General features: G+C 43.1%; 1 protein-coding gene across 1 annotated transcript in view; it reads left to right on the top strand.

Moving 5' to 3' along the window:
* RAB38 (RAB38, member RAS oncogene family) overlaps positions 1-14,492 on the top strand; it is a 60,263-nt gene continuing 45,771 nt past the window's right edge. Inside the window, exon 1 of the mRNA XM_036258687.1 lies at positions 1-259. Within this exon, the coding sequence (XP_036114580.1) occupies positions 58-259 (202 nt within the window). The 5' untranslated portion in view covers positions 1-57. The remainder of the gene's footprint in view (positions 260-14,492) is intronic.

Genomic DNA, 14,492 nt, shown 5'->3' on the forward strand with positions numbered 1-14,492 from the left:
GCCCGGTGCGCTTCCCGGCCGGCAGGCACAGCACAGCGCGGCGGGCGGGCAGCCAGGATGCAGGCGGCGAACAAGGAGCACCTGTACAAGCTGCTGGTAATCGGCGACCTGGGCGTGGGCAAGACCAGCATCATTAAGCGCTACGTGCACCAGAACTTCTCCTCGCACTACCGGGCCACCATCGGCGTGGACTTCGCGCTCAAGGTGCTGCACTGGGACCCGGAGACAGTGGTGCGCCTGCAGCTCTGGGACATCGCAGGTGAGAACTGGGGAAGGAGGTCCGGGGACAGCTGCGCCTCGCAGCCTGTTCCCAGTCCGAGGCAGAAGGGTTGCGGCCGAGTGAGAAAGCCAGGTCTCCGGGGCGCTGAGCCGAAGGAGACTTTTTCTGGTGGGTTGAAAACTTAGTTTCAAAGAAAACGAAGTTTCTCGCTCTCCCTGAAACTTGCAAAGCTTTCTCCGGCGCGTGGAGCTGCTGCTTTAACTACCTCCCACACCCTCTCCGGGGATCCTTCTGCCCTGCGCGGGCCTCTCCAGGACGCAGAGGGAGACCTAGCTGGAGTTGCAGTCCGTTCCTGGCCACCAGCTCATTTTCCGGGCTCTGGCAGTCCTGCTGGTGACGCGACCCTGAGTGTCACGCCTGCCCTTCCGTACCCAGTCCAACCAAGAGGAAGCCCCTAGATCTGTTCACAGCAGGAACTGAGGGAGCTCCAGGCTAGAGGAGTTGACCAATTCCTGTCTTCGGTCGCTCACTTGATCCCAACTTTCTTCACTCCCTTTTCTACCTTCAGTCAAGCGAGTTTGAGGTTGTCTGCTTTGGGGAAGCCAGAGACCTACCTACCTTTCTGTGTACTTATGGGGGCCGAGTATTATTTCTCTCCCATGCGCCCACACTCCAAGTCTCTTTGGACCTCTGTCATCTATCAAAAGGAGTTTGTGTATATATTTTAGGGGCACTTTTGTCTAAGGGTTTATGACACTAACCATAATATTTCTTGATTTGGCCCTAAAGTATTATTCCCTGAGAAACCTGGAAAATTAGAAGCTTCTTTACAATGTTTGAAATAAAAAAAAAAAATGATTCTAAGGGTTTGTACCACTAGGTAGGCACAGGCGAGTGTGAAGATGCAAAGTGTCCACTGCAAGAGCCAGTCCCCGGACTGAGGCTGTTTGCAACCTGGTGGTGTACAACCTCTCATTACAGATCCTGGCTCTGCCGCTGGCGGACTTGCTGGGTGGCTTCAGACAAGTTCCTGCAGCTCAGTGCACCCCTGTTAAATGGAGAGGCATTGGGCAATGACTGGCAGCTCAGGAATCTTCCTGCTCAGGTTTAAGGTCCTCTGGGATTCTGGGGTGAATTACTTAAAACAGTCCCACTTCACCTTTGTCTGTTTTATGGTCTGTAGCATCGGGAACCTTTTGAAGTGCTGGATCCAAACTAGCTGCTTCTCTTTCAGAAAATAGGTTCATTTGAGCTGGTGCATTGGACTGGAAACACTTTATCATGGCTTGAAGCGAGAACAAATGTGGAAAATTTTTGAAAGGGCATTTCTGATTCTGGGGACACCAGTGCCTCTTTAAACATCAGCTGCCAGGTCTTATGATAAAATTCCTGGCATGGAGACAGATTCCTGCATTTAGAGTCATCTTCAGCAGCGTCAGTGGCACAGGGTTATCTGAGACTGAAAGATATCATCAGCCACTATCTGATTGGGCTTTTCATCTGGAAAATCCACTATGAGTCTGTGTACTTCTTGTTGCATTTTAATGTCTGAAAACTCTTTTGGATGAGTTAGAAGTCCTCAGGACTCAGGTTTAGAATTAGCTTACTGTTTGAAAGAGACTGTAGCAGTAGTTTACACTTTTGTGTCAACTATAAGTAAGGATATAACCTCAGGCATGTTGTGTAGTGTCCATGGGTCTCAGTGTCCTCACTTAACAGGGAAGAAAGAAGGTCACAGTGAATAAGAGCCTAAATTCCAGAGTCAAGCTAACTCTATCTGAATCCCTGTTTTATCCCATATGTACTGGGTGATTTTAGGCAAGTTCCCTAACCTCCTGATCTCAGTTTCCTTATCTGTAAATGGGTGAAATGCTTCCTCCCAACAAATGAGTGATGAGCAACTAACGAATACTAGCTAAAGGTGATAGTACCTTCTATCTAGGAGAGTTGCAAGGATTATTGTTACAGTAGCTATTGGTTTTGTTTTGTTTTTGTGCATGTATAAATGCTAGGCAAGAAAAACATGATATAAATGTGCTGATTAAGTTCTAGTAAATGATGATGCATATATTATATTCCATCTAGTCTCTTCCAAAATACCCAGCACCATTTTTCAGCTTTACCCATATTACAACATACTGTCATGAGCAGTTTAACTCCCAAGCTTAGAAATGCCTCCTGAACCATGGCTCTGGACTAAGGTTGCTGGAGAGCCTCGCGTCACAGAAGCTTTGGTAGATAAGAAATCTGAGGAGCGCTGGAAAGTCAGTTCTACAGAGGCAGTGGTGTGCAGCAGTGGGGGAATTTCTTTGTGTCAGAGCTCCGATGTTCTGTGGTAACCTTTGCTTGGTAGCCTCCAGCCCAAAGGCCCTGTGGGCTGAGTTAGAAGTTGGGCAGCAGGCAGAGCTGGTTGGGAGAAGTTGGGCCATTGTGGGAAAGGGTGTCTGGGGCATAGTGCTGACACGTTTCAGGCTGCATAGGTAGCCCTGTGAAAGATAAATACATGAAATCCAGCCCCAGCCGCCCAACAGTACTTTATAGTACCTTCAAATCACAGCCTGACTCTTCAAACATGGAAATGCTCCTCTCTCTCTTGTGGGCTCAACTCTGGTGTGCATCTGGAAAGAACAGGTAGTGAAAGGGGTGTGGATGAGATAGAGACCTGCCCTGTCCTGATGGCATATTAGATCAACATGCTGTAGAGGGACTCTGCTCAGTTAGACTCTTGATATTCATTTGGTTCAATGCCAAGAGGGACCCTATTTGTCCAACAAATTTCCATGCTATGTCTCTTGTGGCCACTTTGACTGGTCAGTCTGATCCTCAAAGACTCCAGAAAGTACTTTTCAGGGCTTGTGAACTTGGCCTTGAAACCAATGTGATAAATCCCACAAAACCCTTAGGAGACAGCCATCATCCTGAGTCCCAGTGATTCTACCCTGGAGGAGGAGCTGCATCAGCTGTGGGTTCAGAAGCTCTTGAGAGAAAGATTGAATCACTTTGCCCAAGGCCACCCAGCCAATAAGTGGAAGAGCCAGAGTTGACCCAGTTCCGTCTGGCTTGGAATCTATAGCCTGTGAGTGCCTGGTGCACAGGTGGCCTGGCCCACAGGGGTTATGCCCTCTTCCCCTTTAAAGGCCTTGCTTCTTTAGGAGATGGGTTAGCTTTGCCTTTTCCTTCCTACCATTCGGCTCTCCTGTGCAGACAGTGGCAGGAAATGGGATAAAAATGTATTTCTGAAAATTTGATTCTTATTTATAGGCTTTATTCTTTTCATAGATTTGTCAGAGAAACTAAGCAAAAAGTTCACACTCGGAACCCCATTTTCCCTGCTCCTCTCCAAATCCTAATGCTATTAGCACTTTCAAAGAGAGCTGTACAATTTTCTCTAGAGCTCTCGATGTGCTCTGGGACCCCGCTGCAGGGAGTGGGACAGAACAATAGTAGCTGACATTTCTTAAGCATTTATCCTTATAATTGTCCACACATGTTTACTTTTTAGTTTCCCAGTAACATAGCTAAAAATGTGGTAGTGCTGGAATTTAAACCTTGGCCATTGAATCCAGCACCCAGGTTCCTAACAGCTTTGCTCAACTTCCCACAACTTAAAAATGGAATACTTATACATATTCTAATTACCTTCTGAATTATTGATATTGTAAATATATAATACTTGACATTGGGCAAGCCATGAAACCTTGCTGGACCTCAGTTGCCGCATCTATAACACGGTGATTGATTTTCCTCTGATATCATGTCTGTACTACACTATCTCTTGGCATCTTTGTCAGGAAGTATGTGGTCGCTTATTCCACCTTCTTATTCCAAGTGACATGTGCAAGTCTCTTAGCTTCTATGTTGTGGTTTCCTGTCTGTAAACTGGGGACAACAGCAAAATCTGCATCTTAGAGTTGGTAAAAGAATGAAATGAATTAATTCATATAAAGTTGTGCCTGCTGCATAATCAATTCTGAATAAATGTTAGCTGTTATTCTTGCTGTTTTTATTGTTGTTGCAAACCACTTTCACATGCACTTCCCGTCTTGATCTTCCCAGTATGCTGAGGGCAGAGACAGAGCAGGTGGTGTTAAATCTAGTTTATTTTAGAGAAAATTAAGAGTCAGAAAAGCAAAGGACTTGCCCAAGGTCACAGGAGCCAGCGAGTGACTGAGAAGAACAGGAATGGCAGAAAACCCAATTCCAGATTTACCCAATATAGTGGAAAATAAATAAATTGGCAGATAATTTAGAGAACACTTCTTCACTATGTAAAAATTTCACTGCAAGGCTCTCCTAAATAATCAATGCCTCTCAATATTTAAAACAAGATCCAACGTATAAGAAAAATATTTTCAGCTAGGACACGTCTGTACTAACTCTCCCAGCCTAAGCCACGTGACAGGAGTATTGTAGGACATTAACTATCCAACAGGCAGAGGGAGAGAGGGGGGCAGCCTGGACCCAGAGTCGGGCCTGGGACACTGACGCCCCACACCAGGGGCTGAGACTCATCTGGGTCAGATGGTGTGTGTTTTAGAGGTTATAAAGTGCTTCCATGTGGGTTTGGGCTTGGCCATCTCTTCGTATCTATTGCAAAATACTGTAATTCTCCACGGAGTTTTAGAAGAAGGGACTGAAATATCAACATAATAGATCTAGAAATTAGAAAGAGCTAAATTTGGATCCACTATGTCTAGCATCAAAAAATAAAGATAGACAAGTATATCTAATTGGGGCCGCTCTCTGCTGGGCAGTTCACTGCCTGGCTAATTGTAGATTTTCTAAATACCATGTGGACTAAAATGCTGTGTGTTTACAGGCGAGTAACAGGTACACCGAGCAAAAGGGCGAACTTTCAAAGTAGGGTGAGAGACGTGCATGGAAAGCACTACGGGCTTCTTGCAGGACAGTCATTAGAACCTCCATCCGTCACAGACACGTGAGCACTGGGCGTGTGGGACGTCCCCTCGTCCAGATTTTAGAGGACTAGTTCAGACAGGAGGGTGCACAGCAGACGGACCAAGGAAAGCTAAGTCCTTCAAGGGAAGGAGGGGGTTGGGAGGAGCAACTCTTATGTGTGTGGTTGGTTTCTTCAGTATATTAAATGCCTGGTATGTGTTAAGCATTGTGCTGGGTGAGGGAATAACCAAATAGGATAAAGAAATGAACAAGACTTGATTCCTGATTTCAAGAAGTTCACAGTTTAGTGGGCATGATAGTACAAAAGCAAATCACTGTAATTGTGAATGATATGTATCGACATAGGTATCACCGAAAATCTGTGGGGGTGCAGAGCGGGTTCTGGCCACACCACATCCATCCAGTCTCCCAGAGAAACCTGAGCAGGCAGGGCAAAGCCTCTAGCTAGTGTGATATTTCCTGTGCTTGTACCTAGCACTAGGTATTCCTGTGAGTGACTTCAGGGCTGGACAACTCGAGACAGAAATTCAAACTCTGGCCCTCTTTAATTCTGTCTCGTCCTCTTGAGGATCTCATGTGTTCTCATGGCTTTAAACTCCATGCCCACAGCTGCAAAACTGTGCATATGACCTTGACTTTTCGTGAACTTCAGACATACAGTTCTATCTTCCTGCTGGGCACCTCATTTTATATCTCATTTATCATGCAAGATCAATACGTCAATAGTCAAGTTGCATAAAAAAAAAAGATTTTTGTTTTATTAATAAAGGAATATAGCAAATTTGTAGCAATGTAGCAAAATTGGAAAGTACAGAAGAAAACAACAGCAAGGGAATACACAATCAATATCCACAATCACCCCTCTTAATGATACGTAGTAAAGGATGCTATTTGTAAGTCTAAACTAGACATCTTTCCACACAATGCTGGACTGTCTAGTTTGTGTTCACTGTACTGCCTTTCTCCCAGTCACTAGACTTGGTGCCTCTGCCATCTTTTCTTGCTCTTTGACCTGCACACACTGTCCTTCTCCAAGTCAAACAGTGACTATGCCTCTCCTGCCACTCTCTGCCCCGGACCGGGCACAGCACTGGCAGTCACTTGACTGTTCTGCCTCCTGCTAGTCTCTTCTTCTTCCAGTTCTTATATATACCAAGGTTAAGTTTATCTTCCCAAGATATCACTTTGGTGGCTTTGCATCACCTATAGATTATGCACACCATGAGGAGAAAAGTCCAAGTGCTGGGAGGGCTGGAGACTTGGAGGGAAGACAGATCTAAGTCACAGAGCGATTAAGGGAGGAGTTTGTGAGGTGCTAGCAAGTAAGGGGTGTCTGGAGCCCTTGAGGCCACCACAGAAGGAAAACCATGCTCTAGGCTTGCTGTCAGGAACACAGTCACTCTCAGGAGGGCAAAGTGGCACTTCAATAATTTATTTGTTTTACTACATCTTATTAAAATCGTCATTTTCAAACTTGCGGATTTGAGAGGTATAAGCTCTTGCCAGAGAAGATTTATTCATTCACTTGATAGCAGAGGAATCTAGGAGGGAACGAAATGGATTAGTCTTTGCTCTTATGGAATCTGATAGTCTAGTGAGGCATAAAGATATTAAAAGATAATCATGGAGATGTGATTATTTAATCACTGTGTTGATAAGTCTCTGAATGGAAGTATCAGGTGCTAAAAGAAAGTAAAAAAAAAAAAAAAAAAAATGGGGCTGACCCTAGCCAGGGCGTGGAGGTGAGGACACAGCGAGGGCGGTGGGTAGCTGGCATTGCCAGAGATTCGCGTGTGAGGAGGGCGGTGGTGAGGTGGATGCAGCCGGTCAGGAAAGAGGGTGTGTGCTGGACAAAAGGCTGAGGGAGAGATCCTTACATTTGTCGATTCGCCGTAGCAACCTTCGCAGTTTTAACACCACAGTAATGCTGGAAACTAGGTCTTACTATTTCCAGTTTTCTCGGTGAGGAAACAGGGCCCATGTGGAGCATGGTGCCTGGTACATAGTGGTTGCTCAATAAACATGGTTTGGTATTAAGCAGTCACTGGAGTTGATATTAGGGTCATCACTCACCTGAAAAAAATGTTGAGGCTAGTTGTTTTGTGGTAGGCTTAGAGCCTTTTCGTCCCCTTTTCTGATGATTAATTTTGGGGACTCCTGCAAAGCTTTCCCTCTCTTTGATTCTGAGATGGACATTCTCAGAGGTATCTGGTGGTCCTCGTGCTCTCGGGGTGGAGTCAGGTTTATGGTATCAAGGGAAGGTCCTCACCTTCTCTGTTGGTGTGCTAAAGTAATCTTCCTCAGCCTGACAGGGGTGTGTCTGTGATGCTAGCCTGGAGTTCAAATTATTGTTTCACACATTTTTTTTCAGTTGTTGGAGAATTTGGTTAAGAAATTATGTGATCATAAATTACGCTTTGAAAATAACTCACATGTTCGCTTCTCCTATTCCCTTTTCCCTTTCATTTCCCACTGTCAGGTAATAATCAAGCCCTATCATTTCTACCTTGAAATATAACTCCTATTCCCCCTTCAGTCGTCATGTCTTCTTCTCACCTGAACTGTATCAGCTTCCTAATACCCGACCTTTCCTCAGGCTTTCCCACAGAGGTGACTCCTCAGCATGGTGTCATTCTCCAGTTAGATGTTCTCCAGTTTTGCATTCTTCAGTGGATCCTGTCACCTTCAGAAACCCACCTCCTTCAGGATGTCTCTGTTGAGCCATGTGACTGAGGGGGACACTGTTTCTCTGCTCCCATAGTATCACTTGCTTACCCCAGAATTGAAGTCCTCTGCTTCTGCACTGGAATGTATTTCCCTCCAAACTGTAACCTAGGACCTAGCATAGTACTTGGTACTTCGTTGGTACTGAGTACTTGTTCAATAAAAAGGGTTTCAGTCAACTATTTCATCATTGCTTTAATTGATGAAACACATTCTTCAGTAAAATGGAATTAATAAACTTAATTCTGTTCATGCTTGAAAGACTTCATAACTTCATGAATATGAACATATAAAAATGCATACATTTTAGAATTAATGAATATGGTAAGCATTTTTCTTAAGGTGGCATTCTGTTTTATTTTTTCACCGTGAAAACTGGGGAGTGATTTTAGAGACCATTCTTTTTCTTTTTTTAATTAATTAATTTATTTTTGTTACAGATGTTTCTCCTTTTCCCCCTACTGATAGCTCCCTCCCCCACCCTCCCCACCCTGTCCCCAGCTTTGTTGTCCATGTCCATTATTCATGCATACATGCATATAAGTTTTGCGGTTTATCTCTCCCCCTACCCCCTCTTCTGGGGATTGTCAGTCTGTACCCCACTTCCACATCTCTGGGACTGCCCCGTTCCTCAGACTGGTATGTTCATTATATTCCACCAATAAGTGAGATCATGTGATATTTGTCTTTCTCTGCTTGGCTTGTTTCACTTAGGATAATACTCTCCAGGTCCCTCCATGTCGAAAGAAGGTTTTTTTTGGTACGTGCCCCTAGTGGAAACCGAACCCAGGACTCTCTGGTCCGCGGGCCAATGCTCCAACCGCTGAGCCAAACCAGCCAGGGCTAGAGACCATTCTTAAAAATGGTGCTTCTTCATCTGACAAAGTCTTCATAATTTGGAATGAAATGTGATTCTTTTGTAGGTAAAATGACAAAACTATCTTCTTTATGATTTTTGGATATAATAGATGAAGTAGCAACTTCTTGAAAGATCATTTTCACATAAAGCCTTGAGGGTTCATTAAACTGAATCCTTTATTTTACAGATGAGGAAGCTATGACTTGAAGGGGGGGGGGTCACATTACAATTTTCTCAGGCCCACAGAAAGTTAATGGTAGACCTCGAACCAGAATGCAGGCTGCTCTGGTTTATTCATGATGACATTTGAATAATTAAAAAACTATTTTTAACAGCAGATAGTTTGGTGTTTTCAGCACTGGGGCACAAAAATGGTTGAATTTGGTAGGCACCCAGCCCTGTGGGAGTTCACACAATGAAGAGGAGAGGATGATGGTAGGGCATTGAGGGCACCCAGACTCATCCAGTCTAGCTTCAAATAAGATTCCTAATATAATTTTCCCATCATCTATTATGAGCCTTAAAATCTGGCCATTTGAACTCTTTGCTATTCCTTATTCACACGGGTGCTTATTGCTTTTTCTGTGCCTTTGCTCCTGCTCTGCTTGCTGGCTCACATGTGACTCCCTCCTTCTATTTCCACATATCTAAATCCTACCTGATGACTGAGACCCACCTGAGAGGTCCTTTACAGAGACTTCTCTATTTTTCTCATTCCAGTGGTCACTTCTTCCTCCCCTGAGACCCGTGCAATTTTTTTATTCTCTTCTAGCATGTCTTCCTTTAGCAATCAATCTATAAGAGTTATTCTGTGCTTCTCCAAATATCCTTCATGATTTTCAGCAGACCTCATTACACAATTTAACGAATGACTGTGGAGTTAGCAAAGAAGAGAAGGAGAAAACACCATGTATGAGGAGATCAAGCAAGGGCAGGTTTTGAAAGCAAAGGGAAGAGAGTTGAAGAAGTGGATAGCCCTGGCTGGGTGCTTAGTTGGTTGGAGCATAGCCCTCCCTGTACACCAAAAGATTGCAGGTTCACGTCCCCATCAGGGCATATACCTAGGTTGTGGGTTCGATCCCTGGTCAAGGCGCATACAGGAGACAACTGATTGATGTTTCTCTCTCACATCAATGTTGCTCCCTCTCTTCCCCTCCCTTCCTTTCTCTTTAAAAATCAATAAAAACATATCCTTGGGTGAGGATTGAAAAAGAAGGGGATAGTCGATCATTTCAGATGCCTGAGGGAATTCAGAATGATTGCTTTCTGCTGTCTCTATTTTGTGCCATTTGTGTTATCCTGATATATATTGAAGCTTTCTTCCTCATCAGCCTTGCATAAATCTACTCTATCAAGATCAGGGGTGGAAAACTTAGCTTCTTGTGTCATGTAGAAGCTCAACTTCACTTTATGAAAATGTCTGCGTTAGTTCAGTTTATTGGCGACAAAGGAATTATCTGTAGTGTGAGGGATTCAAACAGATTTCAGTCTAATTTATAGGGTAACGTGTAGAACAAATGAATTTAAATTCCTTGTTGGGAAGACTGTTCTGCCTACAATATAATGGCATAAGCAGCCACTGTTTATTGAGCGTCAGGCATGGCACTTTGCATTTTTATGTATCATTTTATTCACTGTGCACAATGAGCTTGTCATAGAGACAAGAGAACAGCACTTACACAGACTAGAAAACACATAAACAAGCAAAAAGAACACATAAAACTTTTTAAGATCACAGTTAGTAAGGGGTAGTGCTGAGACCGGTCTGCTTTATAAACCCTAATTTCTAACCACTCTAAGTCTACTGTTTCCTAATGGGGGACATAACAGTGCACTAGTTTTCACATGTGATAACTTGTTTAAGTTGCATTTAGAAGATACACATTTACTTTAAAGCCATAATTTATTATGTTTTTGAACCTATACACTTTTGGATAGAGCTAAGAATGGAATCAGCTATATTTTTTGCATACAGCACTTCTGCAGACATGTGGTTGGCTTGGCTTAATAACCATCCTAAATGCTACTTGTAGGCAGGAAATCCACAGTACTGAGGGACACAAGTTTCTAGTTTGAGTAGTAAAGATAAGAATAGCTATAATGTTTGGTATTGGAATAAAAATTGTCTTATGATGGGGTAGTGTGGTGTGTATGTTTTTTTTTATTTTGAAGAAAACAATACTTTAGACATGACCACTCTCATTTATTTTCACACGATTCCTGCTTTTTATTACATGCACTGCGAAAAACCTAGTTTCAAGACAATATGATTATGTCAAAAGGACTGTAGCTTGATCTAATGTTAAGACTGAATTTGTTCAAGCTAGTAGTTCCTGAGGTTTCTGAGTGATCTTAAGTACCACTGTATTTGCCTTGAAATTTTTTAATATCCTGCCGTGAGTTCACTGAGGCACCCCAGAGTACCTTGGCACACATTTTGGGACTTTTTTTAAAAAAAAAAGAACCAGCAGGGATTGTGGCTGAGTGAGATGGAGGGCTTCTAGAGTCCCAGGCATTCCTCTTAATTTTTTATTTTTTTATTTTTTAGAGAGAGAGGAAGGGAGAGGATGAGAGAGATAGAAACATTGATGAGCGAGAACATCCATCGGCTGCCTCCTACATGCCCCCGACTGGGGATCTGGCCCACAACATGGGCATGTGCCCTGACTGGGAATCGAACCAGCAACTTCTTGGTGCATGGGTTGACACTCAACCATTGAGCCACACCGGCCAGGCACATTTTGGGATTTTTTGCTTTAGACAAATCTGGAAATTCTTTAAGAGTGAAATCCTGGCCCTGGCCGTGTAGCTCAATTGGTTAGAGCATCAAACTGATTCGCCAAGGTTGTGCGTTTGATCCCTGGTCAGGGCACATACAAGAATCAATTAAGGAATGCATAAATAAGTGAAACAACAAATATTGATCTCTTTCTCTCTCCCCTCCCCCAAATCAATAAAAAGAAATAGAGAGTGAAACCCTTAGAGTCCAGAGTCTCTTTGAGTTACTTATAAAAGTATCCTTAAAAATTACTTGGAAGTAATGTCCGAAATGCTAAGTAATTTAGAGCTTTTTCCCCTAATACATTTGGGCCTACACCTCAGGTATTTTTAGGTATTTGTTAGGTTTTGTTTAGATTGTAATTAGTTGAATTAAAAACACAAGATGCTCATCATTCTATCTTGATTCATGCCAACCTCTCTTCTGTGACTTGGTTTCATTTCACCACCCCCCAAACAATATTGGACATTAAATTATTATATGATTTTTATTGTTGTTAATCCTCACCTGAGGATCTTTTTCCATTGATTATCAGAGAGTAGAAGGAGGAGAGAGAGAGAAACATGGATGTGAGATAGACATATCGACTGGTTGCCCCCCACATGACCCCAACCAGGGCCGGGGATTGAACCTGCAACCCAGGTACATGCCCTTGACTGGAATCAAACCCAAGACCCTTTGGTCCAGAGGCTGATGCTCTAACTGCTGAACCAAACCAGCCAGGGCTTACTATATTCTTATTTCTCTATCCAAGTGAATTCTTTCATTTAAGCTGAGTAACAATGAACCCCAGTCAAAATAAATTCTGACAAAAGTATCCTGGGATACAGGGATGCTCATTTTCACACACACACACGCCCCTTAAATTTATAAATATAAATTCACAATTTAATGAAAATACAGATGGGACAAAACTAGGTTTACAGTTGTGAGTATACAAAACAGAGTTTAGTCTTGTATTATTATTTATTAATTATTGTATTATTTTCCATATGAGCAACTATAAACCTACTTTTGCCCCACTCTGTATTTTTGAAATTTAACTTAAAAATAGATCACCATACTCTATCCACCCATCCTTTCTATAATGCTATTATTTATGGACACCTAAGAAACCATTGTTACTTTTATTCATCTTTTGCACATGTTACCTTAATTCAGCACGTTGCATCTAGGTGTACCTTGTTGAGTAGAGGTAAGATGTGCCTGTGAGAGATGACAACCAGGAGTAAGATGAAGTGAGAGCCGTTGTTTCTGGGAGAACTAAAGAAACTGCATAAAGAGCACGGATGCTTCTGAATTGGGGACAGATTTTTTTCAGAGTGGGTCTTAAGAGCGAACAAGTAAAGCATAGGAAGGAAATGAGTTGCATCAGAAGTCTTGCTTTCTTCCATCCACCCCTCTCCCTGCTGGGGTTCCCTCTTACCAATAATAAATCTGTATTAATTGTGACTTCATTATGTAAAGAGTACTCGTATGACCAGTTCCATTCTATTTCGCAAGCCCTTCGTGAGCATGGACTGAGAACCTCTCGGAGTGTGTGCCCTAGAGACATGAGGGGGCAGTAATTGAGTAATTCAGCGTGGGCTCAAGGACTCTACAGTGTAATTGGGGACTCAGGCTGCAGAGGTTTGCAACACGTCAAACGCAGTGCAAGGCGGGACAAGCAGGCGATCCAACGTCAGGACTGAATATAGGGGAGGACAGAGTTGAGTAATCAGAAAGGCTCTCAGAAGGTAAGGTGTGGAGCACCTTGAAGAATAAGTAGACTTAGTTAGGCCCAGAATAAGGGACAGAGTATATTCCAGTGGGAGTAGGGGTGCCAAGGAATGAGTGGGCATGAAAGCAAGAAGCAGAACTTAGCAGAGCCTAGGGAGGCATGGTTTGGGGCAGTATCCTGATCTCAGTCTGAGGATGATCCTTTACCTTGTAGACCAAGATGTGTGACCATGAAAATCCCATGGGGTCCAGAGGGCAACATAAATGAACTCTTTCTCTATTTGGCCAACACTTACTTGTTCACCTTTCAGAAGCTTCTGTCCTCAAGACTGGACCACCCAAGCTACTGTTCCCTGTTTCCCTGGGAAATGGGAACAAAGCTTCCCCATAATCCTGCCTCACAGTTTGCTCGTCCACAAAAGTCCACGTACAGCTAGAAGGATGTACTGGAATGAGGCCAAGTGTATTAAAGAGGATTTTGATGCAAAGATACAAACGGGATTCTAGGTGACCATTGATGAGAGCCTTACAATAGGAAATGCAAATCAATAGCAATAAACCAAAGAACTTGTTTGCACATATGCATAACCAATGGACACAGACAACAGTGCTGTGTGGGGAGGGGTGGGATCGGGGGGAGGGTGTCTATGGGGGGAAAAGGAAAAACGTCTGTAATAAAAATAAATTAATTAAAAAAGAAAAAAATATTCCATAAATTTCATTGAATTCTGAATATTTTGTGTTCGACTTATTTTTCTGAAGTTGATATAAATGCACACATTTAAGGCAGTGTTCTTGTGGTATATAGCAAGGCGAAAGGAATAGTATCTCAGCAAAAAATTTTTTCCTTTATAATTGGGTGTTTGGTACCAATCAGATCAAATGAATTAATACCCAAACATTGGTCATATGATGCGGATGCTGTATTTCTGAGTGCTCTGAGTTTTCAAGCTGTTGCAGTATCTGTTTTATTAGAGATCTTCCCATTCCTAACGCTGGGAAACAATTCAAATTGCTTTCAATCTCGTGTGGGTCATATACCGCGTTAGCAGCCCGTCTTCAGTTTTGGGCATCTGCTGTGGGCAGTAGTGGATTCCTGCAAGTGTCTAATTAGGGGAGGATAGGGTGGAAGTAGAGTTTTGAAAGGTGAAAGTGGCAGAGTATACAGAAACTAAAGTACAAGTTAAATTTCAGCCTTGACCACCCCTGGACCTTCCGCCTCGAGTATACATCTGCCTACTTGACATACCTGCCTGATAGACATCTCAAAC

This window comes from Molossus molossus, unplaced genomic scaffold (assembly GCF_014108415.1).
Source record: "Molossus molossus isolate mMolMol1 unplaced genomic scaffold, mMolMol1.p scaffold_m16_p_13, whole genome shotgun sequence".
NCBI lineage: Eukaryota > Metazoa > Chordata > Mammalia > Chiroptera > Molossidae > Molossus > Molossus molossus.